Genomic DNA, 17,867 nt, shown 5'->3' on the forward strand with positions numbered 1-17,867 from the left:
AGATGGAAACAATGCTGCATGGTTCCCAGTTTTATATGTTTTATAATAACGCTACTCCAAGTCACGTTTTCTTGGCTTTTCAAACTATAAAGACCAGGCGCTTTGTATTAAAATAGAATTCTCGATACAGAGTTCAACTTTTTAAATATGTCTGCAAAACGGCTACACAAGTGTTGAAACAACAGTTTCTAAAAGCTTACCCCCCCCCCCTTATTTGTATTTTAAAAAAACACCCCCCCTTTTTCATTGATTTTGAAAATTTTACCCCCCCACTCTAAACACCGGCCCCCCCTTAAGTATAAATAACGAACAGTCCCTAAAATTCCTGTGTATTAACTCCTGTGGTTATTATTATTATTATTATTTTCTATGACAATTTGACCTCTGCAGCAGAAAGCTGGAGTCACTCAGGCTTCGCCTTTTATGTTGCCTCATGCCTAACAACGGCTAAATAATTAGTTCACTGTAATGTCCAGAACTAGGAACAATAAGTAATCGCTGTGTATTCAAATTATTTCGCCGCTCTGATTGATAGCTGCGTTCGATTGGACTTTCCCAGAAATAGAGGTCACTCAAAGGTCAAACACGGAAAGGCTCGCCTGATTAATACTAACCTGAGAGACATAAAGGGATAATAGGGAGAGGGCATGATCTCAGGCTAGATTAATACTAACAAAGGAGTATTTGGCGCGTGTGCTTGATTTCGCCCATGTCCCGGGGAGCGGGGGAATCCGCATATGAAAGGGGTGGGGATGCTCGTCGTCTCGCTTAGGGGTGTAAATTTTGGATTTTGGTCTCACTTAGGGTGTTCTGGGCAAAACGTCACCATATTTAGCCGTGAAGGTCTCGTTTAGGGTTGCACGTGAAAAAGTATAAAAATATGTGTATTGACTGTGTTTTAACATGGTTTTTTTAGGGGTTTAATTCAAAATTTCCGACGAGCATCCCCAGCCCCTTCGATATGCGGAGTCCCCCCCGGGCGCCCTCAACGACATTACCCAGCGAGCAAAGGCTACAATTTCGCTATGTGATCTGGCTTGCGAAAAGTAGCCTCTGCCGCCTGAAACAAAGTAAAAAAACGGGTTTTTCCTGTTCTTGACCCGTTTTTATTCCCGAGAAACTCGCGCCATTTGACGACAGTTTTATCGCGTGACGAATCACACAGCGGAAATGTAGCCTCTGCTCGCAGGGTACAATAACATAACAAAGTGCTGCAAAGAAATCGCAAGTTCAGTTCTATGAGTTTTCATCCGTTGGTTTCTCGTGCAGTGCATTTTGATCCTTGTACAAATCACCAAATCATCTAGCCTGAATTTCATCCGATTACTTCGAGTCGTTATTACTCCCTCAGTTGTTGATAGGAGAAAACGACTCGAAGCAATCGGATGAATTTCAGGCTACAAATCATCACGTTGTTGCTTCACTGAATAGCTGGCGTGTTTCCTGTGCTTTAAATTCCTGTGTATAGACTCCTGTGGTTTTTATTATTATTTTCTATGAGAATTTGACCTCTGAAGACTGGAGTCACACTTCTTTTATGTTGCCCTAACAACGGCTTAATAATTCAGTATATCCCCATGTCCAAAACTGGAACAATACGTAATCGCCGTGTGTTCAAATTATTTCGCCGCTCGGATATATAACTGCGTTCGATGGGGCTTTACCAGAAATGGAGGTCACTGAAAGGACCTGAAAGGCGCGCCTGACTATTAACAGGCCCTTAACAAAGGAGTATTTGGCACGTGTGCTTGATTTCGCCCATGTACGCTAGAGTCAATAACACAAGTACTGCAAAGAAACCGCAAGTTCAAATCTATGATTTTTCCGTTGGTTTTTAGTAAGTCACTCATTAGATAATTTTATACCGCGTTGTTGCTTCACTGAACACGGAACAAAACGGGCGGACATCGTAATGAAATTGTGATGGTTGTGGCAATATTACACATGGTGTATTTTGGAACCAGACAACAGGGAACTGTGCGTAAAATTTGATAATATTTTTTGAGCCAAGCAAAGTGGTAAAGATCGTTTTCAGGGTCAGAATTAACGTCCACGCCGACAGCTCTAGTCTGCGAAACAGTTGACTCCCGATAACTCGAACCCTCACTAACTCGAACCAAAATCGATTTCCCCTGGATTTCCTTCATACATTCACCGTAATTTTACCTTTCCGCTAACTCGAAGTAATTTTTGTTTCCCCTCAAATCATTTCCATATAATTTTACCCCCAATAACTCGAACCATGTTTTGAGCGCTTAAAAAGTCGGGAAAAAATAGTGTTCCGTCCGAAACATTGCTTTGAAGTCCCACTAGTGACGTGTTGTAGACATAAAGTTTTGGGGAGTGGAGGCTGATGCCGTTTGTCACAAATCTAACATGAAACAGCTTTACTTCTCAAAACAGTAAAATGCGTGCTCTATTTTGGCTATGTTTTGTTACGTTACGTTCTGATATATAATCTAAAAGCATCTTTCAATTTTCACTTAACATTTCTTCAGTAAAATGTGATTAAAATGTTCACCGTACAGTAATATAAAAACTGTTTTTTACCCTAGTTCCGGCTAGTTTCTTCCAGCTCCCGATAACTCGAATTTCCGATATCTCGAACTTTCTTCGATTTCCCTTGAAGGTTCGAGTTATCGGGAGTCAACTGTATTTGTCGATTCTTTTTGAGCCAGAGTCCAGGCTCTCGCGAACCACATCATGTCTATCACTGTCTCACGGTCATAGGAATTCAAGAGGAGAGCTCGAAAACTGATGAATAACACAGGCCTATCAGGACTTATGAACAATTTCCTAATGAGGCTTCAAAAATACCAGCAATAAAATTTTGCAGTTAATAAACTAAAACGCGCCGTGAAGGGCTCAAAATGTAAGGAATCATGAGCGGTAGACGATCGTGAATTTCACAACCTATTTTCTTCAAAAAGAAACTCGTTCTTTACATTATATTTTGGGTGTTATGTTTAGATGCCCACGATTGAGCTTAGTCTGCTTTTATTTGTAAAACACTGCCCTTTAAAGTAAAGCCCTCTTGACAAGGAAATTAGTTTAATTCTTAATATATTTCTGTTTTAGGGGACATGCTTAGATGGTTACGATTGAACTTGGCTTGCCATGAAACACTTCCCGGAAGAAGTTATCATTAGTGTTATATATTTATATTGAACCTGGAAAATGCATACAGTATAAACTAAGACATGCTTTAACTGAAATATATAAGGCACCATGATCCAATGTTTTCAGGATAAGAAAAACCGATGTCGCTTGTCGATATCTTTTTGTTTTGATAGGTAGCCCACATACCGAGTTGTAAATTCGCAAAGAAACGTATACACTAGCATTATTTTACACTGATTTTTTTTTTAATAAGAGCTTTTTCTTACAAAATAAATTTGCACTAAACCTAGCCTCTGACAAAACTTCCCATGTTTGCCCTCCCTCTGGGTTAAACGCTTGAAACGAAAGCTAAATGGGCCCAGGAAGGAAAATGTGCATCGATCCATGGGACGAAAACGACCAAAGCGGTCCTTGAAGGGTTAACTAAAAACGGTGTTTTACCTGCATTGTCAAGCGCCGATTAAACCTCAAATAATGCTTTCGCTTTGATGGCGCATGGCTTACCATGAATGATGATGACTCGAGAAGACGAAAACAAGGAGTATGATGCAATTTTTTTTGGACGGAGGGTGGGGGGAGGGGGGGCTTAAATATGTGCGATGAGAAATGTGAAAGTGGCTATTACAGCTTTAATGATTGGTCTTCATTTTAATCAGACCAGCCAGTGAAAAAAGATCATGTGTTTATTGAAATCATTTACATGGATTTTATTTAAAAACGCTTTGCGTCATATGACCTATGAGTTCAAAATACTTTACTATTACTATACTCCTGACTATTTTAATGTTTCAGACTGATATATAGGAGACTCAGCAGAGCCTGTGAAACTAACAGTTATTACAAATTAGGGAATACACAGAGTCAGAACATAGACCACCATCTTGAAAAAGAACCACCTCGTGTGACCATCTGATCCCGGCCGGGGGATCCTCCGCGGCGGCTGTCGCTCACCTGAGATTTTTTAATTTGTTGACAAACAAGACCATTAGTTCCTCATAATGTTGAATGGCCACATTCCGTCTCCGAGGTCGCTTAACACTCTCTGCTGAATAAGGCTTTCAAAGACACGAGGTATTCCTTCGGAAAAGAGTCCATCGTAATAGTTCTCCATTCCCCTGTATGGATGACTGTCAAACCGGAAGTTAAATTCCCTAGGTTCTTCCTGGTTTTCATCATCTTCACTCTCTTGTCCGCATCCTTCTTGATGTTCCATTAACCGATCAGAAGGACAGAGTTCTCCGCAGATCTCACAGGGTAAAGCAACAATGCTGTTGTCTGAATTGCCTTCTTTATCAGTGGTTTCTTCGTTGGAGCCAGTGGCAGAGTCATTTCCGCTTCCGGTTCTGTCATGGCTGCTCGTTGACCTCGTCGCTTTCTCCATTGCAATCTCGCGAAATGAACCATCTTCACCCTCCACAAGGAGAGGTATATCACCTCGCAAAGTTTGACTTTCAGTCATACACTGGAGTTGATGGGAATCAAGACGATCATACGAGATCAGCGCCCCGCAGAATTCACAAGGAAGAACAGTGTACTCAAGGCAAGATGTCTCATGTTTCTGTAAATCTCTCATCATGACATACCGGTTACATTTCTCACACAGTTCCGTCCTGGATCCACAGAAATCTTGATGCTCTGACATTTTCTCCCTTGGCAGTAAAATATCGCAGTAGTGGCATGGAATCATCGTTTTGGTACATTCGCTCGCCAGATGATTTTCCTCGTCGATTCTCGTGGTCTTCTGTCCACATTGAACACAGTCGATTTTCTCGTGGTATTCTTGCAAGTGTTCTTTCGCGTCTTTACGGGATATTGCTTGGCCGCACAAAGGACATAACTGAATGTTTCTTTTACAGTGTGCCGAATGCATCAGATAATTTTCGACAGGAACTTCTTTTTTGCAATGTTCGCATAATTCTGTCTCCATCTTGTAAGCACAAGGATCAGTCGTATTTCCGTGTATCGGCTGGGAGCACTGCTTTTATACTCTGTGTTTACGTCACTCTCTTAGAATGTAAACATTCTACTTTTTGAAACTATTCCGACAAAATCTGCCTTATCATCATGATCTTTCAACGAAAGAATGTCCCAGAAAGGACTGGTAAATTCTGACTTCCGGTGACTGGGATCTTTTTATCAGATTTTCCTTCGAATTTGACATAGTTTTTTCCCACTACTAACCATGGAAATTTGAAGATCGTATTTAAATTCTCTACTGCTTGAAAAGGCTGCTGGCTACTTTACATTAACATTCAAAGGGAATAAAATAATGCTATACTGAAAAATAATTATTCCAAAATCTCCTCTGTTCGACTCTATCATCATGACCTTTCAAAACCGAAAGAATGTTCCAGAAAATGCTAGAAAAGTCTGACTTTTGATGAACATCTTTCTTACTAGTTTTCCGAATCTTGTTTAACATATTTATAATAAGTATCTACTTCAAAAATCTATGATTATTATTATTTTTTTAACAATATTATTTATTAACTTCTTCCTTTATTCATTGTGTCTGTTTTATCAGAACTACAGTTTTTGCGTGACCTGTCACATTATTCTTATGTCACGCCTAATGGAGAAATGGGAAAGCTGGCTTTTCAGTGTTCTAAAGCGTTACTGACGACATTGTATTTAAACCTAGCCTCAAAAGAATTCACACCAAAGTGCAACATAATAACTCCACCTCTTAAGGTCTTGCAAATCTTAGTTTTTCAGTTGAGGTAGATTCAGTGAGGGGTGGTGTGAGGAATGAAATCACAGAGTAGCATTGACTGGTATTTCTAAGTAACTAACAGAATAACATGTTTAAAATTAAAAGTCCTTGATAAGAAACGTGGCTCCACATTTTGCCTGCTTTCAATCAGAGTTGTAAATGGGCACTGGAAACAATACAGGGATCACATTGTGTAGTTCTATGATGAAACCTCCTTTAATATAATGTTATTTACTTAAGGATTATGTAGTTTATCCTATAGAGGTGTCTATCAGGCAAGCCAGTTTTTTTTAGAACTGTTTATCTCTATTGAATTTTAGACATTTGCATCAAACATGTCCGTCAAGTGGGGGGCAGTCAAAGTATTGGTTAATACACCGACGACAGAGACTTAACTGATAGCTGACCAATCAGTGTCTGGCTATGTATAAAGGTCTGTAAAAGCTTTAACAGTGCAATAAGTCTCAATAACATAAAAAATAAGATATATCTGGAGTGACACTCTTTATTTCTGGACACCAAGCAAAACATAATTTAATTTAACTGCAATACTTGACAAGCACAAAAAAGAAAAATTATCTACATCATCAACAAACTTCACTTAAACTAAGCAGAAGCAAACAATATTAATACATTCCATTATTTCTATGTTTTATGAGTTAGGCTATACATATTTTCCTCAGATATGATTATTCAATAACAGTACCAAAAATAAATAAGTTTCTCTTTATGTCAGTACCGGTATGTGTATGTGTGAAAGTTCAAGTAAACAGTATAGTGTACGATAACCCTTTATAAACTTTCAGCAACTTGACCACACTACCATTATGGCAACAAGAGTCAAAGAAAGCCGTGGTCAAAAAAAAAGAAAAAAAACACTATTAGAACCACATTTTGTTATCCTCCATGACTCTTGCCCATTGGGGTTTATTTTTAAATGGCGGAATTCTTTCTCTAAGTCCACTAAACACTCGTAATATTTTGGTCATAATAACTTTTACAAGGGCATCCCTGTTAATTGTAAGATCTTTCTAACAACTTTTAATGCTAAATTTAACTAGTTTACACTATCATTAACTATACTTTATTTCACAATACTTTTTACTCAAATAATTATGATGTGTTTGGGTAAAGAGTACAATAATTTCTGAGGAAATCTGCATCACTTGATGACTAAGATGTTGGACTTCAGCATTTATGCTCCGCGCACCCCAGGCAAAAATACTTTTCACATCGTTCATCATAGCTGAAAAGGATAATGAAATAAAAAGCTCTCAGTAACCATGAGATCGTCAATAGACAGCAAAACAGCCATATTTTTGCAGTGGTTGAGAATGTGAACACTCACCAAACAAAAGGTGAGGGTAAAAAAATACAGGAAGTGAGAATAAAGAGAGATGCTCAAACAACTTTTCTCTGTCATCTCACTAGGTTTACTGGTTGTTTTCGATACAAGGCCTTCAGTACAAGTTGATTCAGTCAAGGCGTAAATAGTTTCATGTACTCGGCCTAAATAACAGAAAAATAGTTATTCACATCAAATATTATTTTTTCTTGTTTCTGTGCAAACTGTACTAGAAGTGATCAAAATTGTTGTGCAGTTTCCCTGCTTAAGTTCATATTGAAACAAACTTTTATGGAAACGACTTGGCATCAAAATGACTGAATTCCCTCACAAGCCTGTGGAGAGAGTGAGGGTTGTGCAGTTGTGGCAGGTTTGTCACCCTCAAGCTCAATGCCTCCCAAATAGTAATGTTTAAGTGTTTTGCAGTCCATCATTTTGGCAAAAATTACATGTAATTACTGCCAATAGCTAAGTTGAGTGTTTCTTGTCAACAGTGGATCTTTGGGGAGGGTCCCCGTATTTCCGCGCGATTTTAGTGGTTATTCATACACTGTATACAAGTCTTTTTGCTTTCCCCTACCAATTAATAGTACAACTTGTCATGACTTGTCAGTTGTCTTATTTGATAGCGTGACTTTTGTTTGATTGCGTGACTGGCTAGTCCTTGACTGATTGATTCATTGTTTGAATGACAGAATAACTACTGCAAAGCACGTGCGCTGAAGATCTCTTGTGCTTCATGTACACTGCGTTACCTTCAAATGAGAAACAACTGTTTAATCCACTTACTTGGCAATGGAACACAAATTGCAGAAACTTTCTGCACACGTCGAGCACTGATGACTGCAATCGACACACAATTGCCTTTCACAGAACACGCAACTTATACCAAAACGCTTGGACTGAAGACAGCTAAGGCACTTGACAGCTTGGTCTGTCTGAACATTGGTGTTCCTCTTCTTCTCCGCCTCTTCTTGCTGCATGCGTTTTGATCCTTTTTGCATCAATTCGCGAGTCCTTTCTGTTAGGATTTACAGAGTAAAGAACGCTTCAATCTAATGCAGGTATAAGCTAAGAAGATCATTACACAAGCACTCTGTACTATGAAATACCAAGCACAAAAATATCACTGACAGGCAAAAATTCCGCTTGAGAAACGATCGTACAACGCTCACGATAACTTTTTAGCATGAGAGGCTTATATTTCAAACGAAAAAAAATAAAAAAACTAATAAATGTACACGTTCGAAAACCTACTGACTTCATGAAATTCCGCAGACGACGCTGTCATGCCAAACTTACCGTAGATTTTATCCATGTCATTTAATTTCTCAAAGTAAAATGCGTTGATGTGAGTCTTGAGCTGCAGCGGGGAGGTTCCATCGAAAGGAAAGTTTCGTTTAGGCATTTTTCACCTCAATTTTCTCGCCCGAAATGCGACTTGAAACAAACGAAATTTATAGTTTGTTTTGAATGAATAACAAAGAAGCCACTGAATTGCAACCTCTGATTGGTTAACTTTTCCCGCCAAAGTGTGCGTTGTTCTTGCTTTGTCCATTTCCCGGATCTTGCGCACGGCAAGTGAGGGCGGCCGATTTGAAATGGCGAGAAAACATGGCTGCCATTCTGGGCAAAATTTTAAGCGGAGAAGTAACATTGCAGGATTTAGATTTTCCGCTGAAAGTTGATGGCAAAGAGGTAAGCTACACTCAAAACGATTAGCATTCTTGGAGGTCCAGTTTTGCGCAGTTAATTAAGCTGAGTTTAGCTAATACCTAACCCTCTGGACCGAGAAATATAAGCTTATGTATCGGTCAAATCGAAGCTTCAACATCCCCCCCGGGCATACCCCGGGCATTTGACACCTTTGCTGTCCCGGGGAGGAGGGAATTTGATTATCAGAGTCTTCCAGGGGGTAGGGAATTTGATCCCCATGCGTTAGGGGTGGGGAATTTGTACTGTACCCTCGATTTCATGTGAAATCTCTGGCGTGGTGAGCTATCATGGGGGACACGGTGTTAGCCCGGGGGTTACTCCCATCATTTCCTATACGGGTATGTGCGGCCCAACGGGGTCGTGATTTTGAAGCTCCTGATTTAGAACGGGGTATCCATTTCAGAGGCGTTTTCTAGAATGGGGTATAAAAAATTGTGGATCACGGCTTTATCTTCTGCTTAAAATTGTTGCTGATTATGAAGAAGCATTTATTTGATGTATAAGTCGAACAAATAAAGAAATATCTTTTTGAAAAAACAGGGCTATTTCAATTTACAAACTTTCTACAACGGACTATAAAAAATTGGCCCATTTCTAGAACGGGGTATCAGTTTTAGGGCGAATTCTAGAAACGGGTCCAAAAAATTGGCCCATTTCTAGAATGGGGTATCAATTTTAGGGGAAATTTTTTTTAGAACGGGGTGCCAATTTGGAGTCCCGGGCGGCACATACCCACCCAAATAATACCCAAAATATTCCCTTAGTATGCATGATTAATTAAAATGGCTTCTTTTTTGTTTGTAACATATACTCATTCAGGCCACCGTGGGTGTCTTTTTCTAATCTAATAGCTTTTCTGCGTTGTGCTTGTTGCAGGATGTCAAAGAAGAAAACAAAAAACTCAAGAAACAAACTATTGCTGAATTGGCACCCTTCCTTCTCAACTATCTCAGAGAAAAGACCTCCCATCATTTAACGCCACGCCAAAACGCCACATCAACACCCAAGAAGACGCCCATTTTGCAATCCAAAGGTGTCAAAAGTACAAATGATCAATCATGCATTAACAAGAATTCCTCAAAAGGAACTTTATTTCTTTCACAAAAGACTCCTTCACCATCCCCCATGACACCATTGTCACAGAGTCGACGTGAAAAGCTACAGGAGCATCATGCATCACCTTGTTCTTCACCGCGCCTCAGAAAGAAATCTCCCAAAGTTCAAGGAAATGACAGATATCAGCCAAAATTAAATATTGATGATCCAGATGATTTTCCTGCCATGGGGACTAGCAGGTGATCCAATTGTTTACTGTTTTTTGTTTCAGGTGTACAATAATACAGTAACTACTTACTTGTGGCAATTCTCCAAAATAATAGAACAATTCAAGGGGAATAGAGTTGAGGTGGCCTTCGAACTGCAGACATATTTTCCGGTTGTTGCTTCTCTCCCTCCTAAAAACATTGTTATTTTTCGGAGGGAGAGAAGCAACTACTGGAAATACGTCTGCAGTTCACAGGCTAGAGTTGAGGAGACTCAGAGAGACCCTTGGCCTGGAGTAGGCTGGGACTTAGGTTACTTTTAATTAATTATTTTGAATGATATATTTTTTTAGTATTTTAATTATAAAAATATTTAAAAGTATCATTCAAACTAATTAATTAAAGAAACCTTAGCCCTTTTTTTCATGTATAATGTACAATACTTACAAGTATTGTAAAGCACTTTTGAATTCTTAGAAACAGCACTATATAAGCTTGTATTATTATTATTATTATTATTATTATTATTATTATTATTCTTTTGTATTATTTTTATTGGTTGTAGCTCATAATAATAGCCAATACATACAGTCTGTAGGTCAAACAAAACCCTGAATGCAGAAAATAATTAGAGTAAAATTTCTTGGAACAAATGCTGCATGTAAATTTCTATGCATTTTACTGAAGCATCCTCTTGTTCTAATAGGTATTAAACTTGCTTCTACAACATTTCATAACAGCTCTTGCATTGGACCAGTGTTTCAGCTGTGCTGAACATGTGGATAGAAAAAAAGATTTGTGGTCGGTCTGTAGGCGCATGCTCTGAAGTTTTTTTACACTTTTCACATGACTTACATTATGTATTGTTTTGGGCAGTGTGAGGGGTTTCTTGAAGTTGCAGTCAAGTAAGTCTTAATTTTAATCTGACAATGTTTTTCTTTCTTTCACAGCAAGAAGGTGACTCCATCCAGAAGAATAACCCCAACACAGCTGAAAAGTGATGGAAGGAAAGGCAAATGGTCACCTGCATTCTCATCCTCATCACTTACACTAGAAAGTAATGGCAGCCCTGCTTCTCTTCAAGAAGAAAGGAAAATGTTAAAGCTGATGAAAGCTAAAAAGCAAAATAAAGGCGATTCCCCTTGGGGAAACAGAACTAGTCCCAGTCCTCAGGCAGGTGTCAGATCCCCGCCACTTCATGTGTTGGGAGATTTTATTGTAACACCACCCAAACAAACAGTTGTAACTAGTGCCTCACAACACAAGCACTCAACAGCAAACAGTTTGCTTTCAACACCTTCACCCTATAAAGATCATAATGGGAATAACTCTCTAGATATTTCTGCTACAAGTGATTCAGATTTTCAGCATTCTGAAGAGGAGGCACTCAAAGACAAGACGCAATTTATACAAGTGGATAAAGAGAAAGTTAGTTTCCATGACAAACTTGATGCTCTTGCTAAAATTTATTCCAAGTGTATTATGGGTGAGTGCACAATAAATTTTGTTACTTATACACCCTAATAATATGAAAAAAATTGTTTGACTACTACAGTGTATCATTGATCAGAGACATGAACCACTGTAAAAGCAATTAACATAATGGTAAAATTTGTGTTCGCATGACGTCTCCAATTATTGCTTATGCATGTGTACTCAGGTGTTATAAGAGGTAAGAAACACATTGATATCCTGCTTGCTAGACATTGCTAGACTTTACAGTACATTATTCTTTATAAATTTGTAAACTCACCTCTACTGATGTTATGTGTGTACTGTCTAGTTGAGAACACAAAGCAGTTGACCATGCAATGTTTTTTCACAGGAAATCTAGTTCCCAATGTGATAGCCGAAGTCTATTTTGTGGTGCAGCTTTTGACGGCAAGAGGTATTGCGCTGGCCTTAAAACCCACTCAAGGTACATGTACAGTTGGTAGGCATGACTGGAGAGTCAGTGTTTTTTTTAATGTAGCAGAGCTGTCATCAAGGTTCATGACTAGCAAGAGCTGTTACAGCTGAACTCACATGATTTACAGCTGTACATGTGAATTTTCTTTGCCATGGCTGCTTCAAAACTTAGTGACAGCCCGATGTAGTACACAGTTGAAGCTTTCCACAATAGCCACCTGTGGGATGCAGGTACGATGTAAGTGGCCAATATAGGGAGGTAGGGGTGTTATACATGGATGACACCTAATTTGCTACATTGTTCTTGATGGCCAGGAAAGACTTTTCTCTGAGTGGCCTTAATCAAGACTTTTGTTTCCCATGAATAATTCACTTTTTTGCCTACTTGCATGCTGGTGCACACTGCCACATGCTACATGTGTATTAGTATGTAACCAGGCACCTTAGCTAATTTAACAAACTTTTTAATGGTCTATAGTTTTGTACCCTGAAAAAGGCATCATCACCGAAACAATCTTCTAACAGCATCGATTTCATAATTTTCAAATGAACATTGGGACTTTTTTGCAAAAATACCTTGAGTAGTTTCGCTTGGTGCAGTTATAAGTTTATTTCTTGAATACCACAAGCCCAGATCACCATCTAACTTCTTCTTAAAAGACCACTGCTTTTAAAAATCAAAGTTAAATGTCATGAGTGAAAAGAAAATAATTTCCAAAGATAGATAAATAATCTTTAAAATTAATATTAAAGTTGTGTTTCATTTTTAAAGGATTATAATAAAATAACCTTCTAGAACCCATACTTCTTTTTTTTTTACAATTCCTCCCATAGAGCTGCATTCGTTTAAGATAAGTTTGTGCATGTAAATGATTAAGAATACTACTTGCAATGTACCTGTAAATGCAGTTCTTGTTTTTTTTTTTACATTGCTACTATTACATGGAATAATAAAATTAATATACTTTAACTTTACATGAAATTCTTTTTTTTCTAGAAGACAATGTGGATGACCAAAATATTCTTGACTCAATCCACAATTGTACCTACTTCTCTGTGGCAGTTCTCCATAATATCCGAAGGTGTGAAACTGTTATTTTTATTTACAGTCAAGCCAGGTCAAGTGTACCCCCGAAGATTGTAATAATGAATTTACCGTATTTATTTGATAATTTAACCGCCACCCTCTACATGGATTAAACACTGCAGATGGAAGCAAAATTACTGATAAACAGTACCCTTGAATATATGCGGCACCTAATCAAAAGAGTGCGGCGTTTATTCAAGGATAATAAGAAAAAACATGGTAAAACTTGGTAAATTTATTTACACCATACAGCCTGTTACAATTCTATCTCAGCAAAGTAAGAGATACATATTTTGGAACCTTTATTTACAAGAGATTTACAGTAACTGCTGTCAGTGATTTAAGAGAAGTGATTTCGAAATAGACACCGGCCTCAAAAATAAATGCTGCCCTTGACTAAACGCCGCATCAGAAACAATGAAAATTTACTAAAAGGCCGGGGCATTTAATCAAATAAATAGTTGCATTCGTTGGTAGTTGTACAGCTGTAGATTTCAGATTCACCTCAGTCTGCTAATTTCTTGCATTCCTGAATACACACGCAAAGCAGTTATGAAATTGCTACTAGCTCTGTTTCCTCAAATTTGATGTAAATGCCTTCAAAGCAATCATTTTAACCATTCAAAGATTAGTAATTTGATCAAATAGGGATAAGTTATTGTAAAATATTCACTGCTCATTACGTATGCAGGAATGCAGATTGGAATTTGACAGTAGTTATAGGGTTGAGTAATGAACTCATTTCTCATATAATCAATTCGTTAATAGAATCTTGGAGAGGGGGACCTGGCTTGACTGTAATTTTTGTTGTTACTCTTGCATATACATCACATTTCACTATACGTAGAATGCTTAGCATTATCCCATGTCTATTACTTCTTCCTGCTCTCGTTAAGGTTTATACTTTGTCATCTACAAGTACAGCATTAATGAAGAGTTTTATTCTTCTTCCATCTTCAAGGCTGTGCTCTGTGCTCCCTCCCCTGGCCTCCATTTTTTGCTCCTGGGAGACTTGAAAATCTAAGTTTTATCATACAAATCATATGACGGGAAGCGTGGATTTCACAGATTTAGAGCGCTGCACTCCCTTCAGTTTTTCCTAGAATCCAGCCTTGATCTCTGCATTGATTTGGATGACTACAGCATTCCTTACCGCTTGATCATTAAGGATGCATGACTGATTACACTTTATTTTCCACAGATTGATATTCCTACTCGACAAAGACACACTCCGTTTATTGGCTGATAATCCAAGGGTAAGTATTCACAAACATGCTCTCTGCATCACATTATCTTTTTATCTATGCTCTAACTAATGGTTTCTTTACTTGTAATAAAAATCACTAATCACTGATAAAATTTTTCGGAATCCTTTAATGATTCTATTATAACTACACTTGACTTATTTTTAAAACAAGATGTCCACACAGAATAATGGGGAGCTTAACCTATTCACCCCTAAACTGTCCATAACCACCTGTGCAGATCTACAGAGTACATTCCTTCTACCACTTGTAAACGTCATCAGTTTTAACGGCCAAGGACATTTTTGTCCCCTAACTTGTGCAGGGTGAAGAGATCTTTCAAACCCTACGAGAAGAAGACTGGAGAAAAAGGCAAAAAACCATAACATTGACCCAAATATTGCCATGAAAATCTTCTTTCACTATACCCACCTACTTTTCCTTTCATCTAATCCTAAGATCCTAAAAGCTTCCTCAAAAACTGTTCCCACCAAAATGATTCCTACTTAAGCCCAAGCAAAAGAAAAAAATGAAACAAGAAAAGCAAAAGAACAGGGGAGGAAAGAGAGCGAAAAGAAAAAGACTGCTGTCAGTGTCACTTTTACACCCAAAAACTATCTCTAAATTTTGCCTTCTACACCTGCTCAAATTTTGTAAGTTGATATTTTGCACCTGGATCAGAAGGCTGTGAAATGCATGACCTGCAAACAGCTTTAGGGTAAGTTTTAGCTCTTTATAGGCAGACAATTACTAGCTTCAAAACGCGTTTTTCGGCAAAATTCCCAGGGGCGAATGGGTTAAGCAACCATGGCGATGACAACAACAATAACGTGAAAAGCTATTGGTGTTTTGAGCAAGTATATTTCTTTGATGTCCAGTGCATGGCTACAATGGGAAACCATATAATGCCATGTTTTATACAGGACAGGAACATACAACAACAACTTTTCTTTTCTCTTTTTGAAAGGACGCATTTAGTGACATTTTCAAGGGATAAAGTTTGAAAGGATGCAATTTTTTTTAGCGATATTTTCACTGTCTTTGTTGTTGCTCTTATGCTCCCTAATCCAGTGGCATGTCCTACACATGCCATTGCCCCTGGGGCAATTTATAATTGTAACAGTACCACCTGTGGCAATTCAATAAAAAAACTTTTCGTCAGTAATTTACCTGATTGTAATTAATTGCAAGTGTAGCCGTTTTTGCAAACTTTTAAAACAATATTAAGATACACTAAAACATATCAGTTGTAAATTACACCTATAATAGAGTTTTTTTGGGCTGACCCAATATCTCTATAATGGTGCTGCCTTCATAAATTTAAGAGTGTTATTTTTCAAAAAATTCAATAGGACCTGTTCAAAAATACTGTGATACTCTTTGTTTTCTCTTCAAAGTTTTGCAGTTCTAAGCATTGTTTTCAATTCTCTTCGGAAGATTGTTTAGTAAGTCACAAGTCAAGAGTATTATGGTATTTTTGAATAAGACCTACATGCAGCATATATGTACAGTGTACATACAGTATATGCATTATGTTGCATACTGTGTATATCTAAAATAATTATTGACTCCTTAGATTGCAGACTTCTCTCCAGGCCTCAAAGAGACATTTCTTGAAAAGTACAAATCTCACTCTGCTGTTAAGGTTGGTATACTTGTTCTAATCATGACTTTTTTGTTTTTTCATTAATTTTGAAATCTTTCTGTGAGGAAATTGAAGTAGTAATATTAAAATGGCTGTATGAGCTTAACCATTCTATACAATGTGCCTGTACTTCACTGATTATTCATCCTCTTTTTAAGGTTTCAGAGCAGAGTTTTATCAAGTCCCCCTTAGGTGGGGTTCCATTCAGTGTAGAGAGAGACAACAAACAGAATTTTCCATCAGACAGAGCTTTCCACAACTTCAGAAAGCAAAGGTAATTCATTGCTGGATTTTACTTTCCACAACTATGTAATAATGGGCACAGATAATAGTTAAGAAAAGTGAACAGAATTAATAAAAAATTAATAATGGCAAAAGATTTATTTCTAAACATACATTGTCATGATTTTGGTTACCTGTACACACAGCTGGAAGATCACCCATGTGCACTGTTTCCCTAACGGAGTACTGTATGTCATTGTACACTGTACCAAACAAAGGTCAGGGTTATATTTACTGTTACAGGGATGTTTTCTATGAGCTTGTGCGAGAATGGGAAGACTGCAACTCAGTGGCTGGCTGGAACATAGAAGAACATATGGGAGATAGAATAAGGTACAGTAATTGAATAATGTGATAAGTCAAGTGATGTTTACATGTACTTTTGCTAGTAGTTTAAATTCATGATGCCTGTGGTATAAAAAGAGTGAATCAGACATTCCAAATTCATAATAACCTGAGTCAAATGCAGCGAAAATCCACAAATAATTAATTCTGAAAGCAAAAAACAATCAGAACAAAGAACACATTTATGCAACAACACATTGTGCTGTGTGAAAACACTACTATACAGTTCCTTTTTGAATAGTCAAGTAATAGCTTTTTTGTCCAGATGTACCAAAAGTTATAAGTGGGTGAGGCTGGAAGGGGTAAAAGACCAGCAAAGAGGCCTCCCCCACCTCTTATCCAGGAGCTACCTCCTTTCAATGCCTGGAACAGCAGCCACAACGTAAGAACATGACATAGGCAAATGGCATGAAAGAGTTTCTACTACTACGACGACGACGATGATGACGACCACTACAACTACCACTACCACTATCACTACCACCACCACCACCACTTTTTGATTTAACAACAACAAACAATAATAATTTTATTGATAACAATGAAATAATAATATCCTATTTACAATAATAAAATCCTATTTACAATAATTAATTCGCTTAAGAAAACTATTAATTTTTCATGGTTAAACGGATTCTTACTGAGAAAATTACTAAAAAGAAGAAAAAAACAACAGTGCAATGCCTTAATTATTAACAAATATTTGCATGTCCTTTATCAATAATAATAATAATCATCATCATAATAATAAGTAATAATAATAATAATAATAATAATAATAATAATAGCAGTAATTGCAATGATAACAAAATGCTTTTACTATCACATCGCAGGGCCTTAGTGAATCAAAAACCACAGCTGGCAAACTATTCTCACTTTGCACGCCTCTTCAAGTCGCAGCTGTTGCAGGTAGAATTTGTGAATCCATTGCTCCCTTCTCCACACTTTCACTATGTTTTTCTCCTCTCCTTTGAGCTTTCTCTCATTCCTTGCATCCCTTTCCTTGCTCGATCTCTGCCTTCTCTCTTCCTGATTAGCCCTCCCTCTTGTTTCTACCTTTAAACCCTCCTGACCTCTTTCATGTTGTTTTTTTTTAATCGTTTTGTGTATTTTGCTTGGCCTTCTCTTTCTCTTTCTTTCCTCTCTTTATTCTTTTCTTGCCTTACTGTCTGGCTCAATACCTCCTAATCTACTTTTTGC

General features: G+C 37.7%; 4 protein-coding genes across 4 annotated transcripts in view; 1 reads left to right on the forward strand and 3 right to left on the reverse strand.

The window, feature by feature from the left end:
- LOC140944583 (uncharacterized) overlaps window positions 1-649 on the reverse strand; it is a 5,597-nt gene extending 4,948 nt beyond the window's left edge. The window contains exon 1 of the mRNA XM_073393705.1: window positions 615-649. Within this exon, the coding sequence (XP_073249806.1) occupies window positions 615-649 (35 nt within the window). The remainder of the gene's footprint in view (window positions 1-614) is intronic.
- Window positions 650-3,782: 3,133 nt separating this feature from the next.
- LOC140944022 (XIAP-associated factor 1-like) lies at window positions 3,783-5,096 on the reverse strand. Its single transcript, XM_073393128.1, has one exon. It carries the CDS (start codon window positions 5,045-5,047, stop codon window positions 4,106-4,108), a length of 942 nt encoding a protein of 313 aa, XP_073249229.1. The 5' UTR covers window positions 5,048-5,096; the 3' UTR covers window positions 3,783-4,105.
- Window positions 5,097-6,320: 1,224 nt separating this feature from the next.
- Window positions 6,321-8,634, reverse strand: LOC140943816 (uncharacterized). Its single transcript, XM_073392929.1, has 3 exons — window positions 8,481-8,634; window positions 7,968-8,199; window positions 6,321-7,079 (listed from the first exon to the last, which is right to left on the reverse strand). Exons 1-3 carry the CDS (start codon window positions 8,584-8,586, stop codon window positions 7,022-7,024), a joined length of 396 nt encoding a protein of 131 aa, XP_073249030.1. The 5' UTR covers window positions 8,587-8,634; the 3' UTR covers window positions 6,321-7,021.
- A 158-nt stretch (window positions 8,635-8,792) lies between these two features.
- The window catches only part of LOC140944584 (codanin-1-like), a 40,099-nt gene continuing 31,024 nt past the window's right edge, over window positions 8,793-17,867 (forward strand). Inside the window, exons 1-10 of the mRNA XM_073393706.1 lie at window positions 8,793-8,876; window positions 9,771-10,189; window positions 11,107-11,642; window positions 11,982-12,074; window positions 13,062-13,146; window positions 14,353-14,407; window positions 15,972-16,040; window positions 16,199-16,314; window positions 16,566-16,655; window positions 17,501-17,576. Coding sequence (XP_073249807.1) covers window positions 8,793-8,876; window positions 9,771-10,189; window positions 11,107-11,642; window positions 11,982-12,074; window positions 13,062-13,146; window positions 14,353-14,407; window positions 15,972-16,040; window positions 16,199-16,314; window positions 16,566-16,655; window positions 17,501-17,576 — 1,623 coding nt within the window. The remainder of the gene's footprint in view (window positions 8,877-9,770; window positions 10,190-11,106; window positions 11,643-11,981; window positions 12,075-13,061; window positions 13,147-14,352; window positions 14,408-15,971; window positions 16,041-16,198; window positions 16,315-16,565; window positions 16,656-17,500; window positions 17,577-17,867) is intronic.

Source organism: Porites lutea, chromosome 7 (genome assembly GCF_958299795.1).
Source record: "Porites lutea chromosome 7, jaPorLute2.1, whole genome shotgun sequence".
NCBI lineage: Eukaryota > Metazoa > Cnidaria > Anthozoa > Scleractinia > Poritidae > Porites > Porites lutea.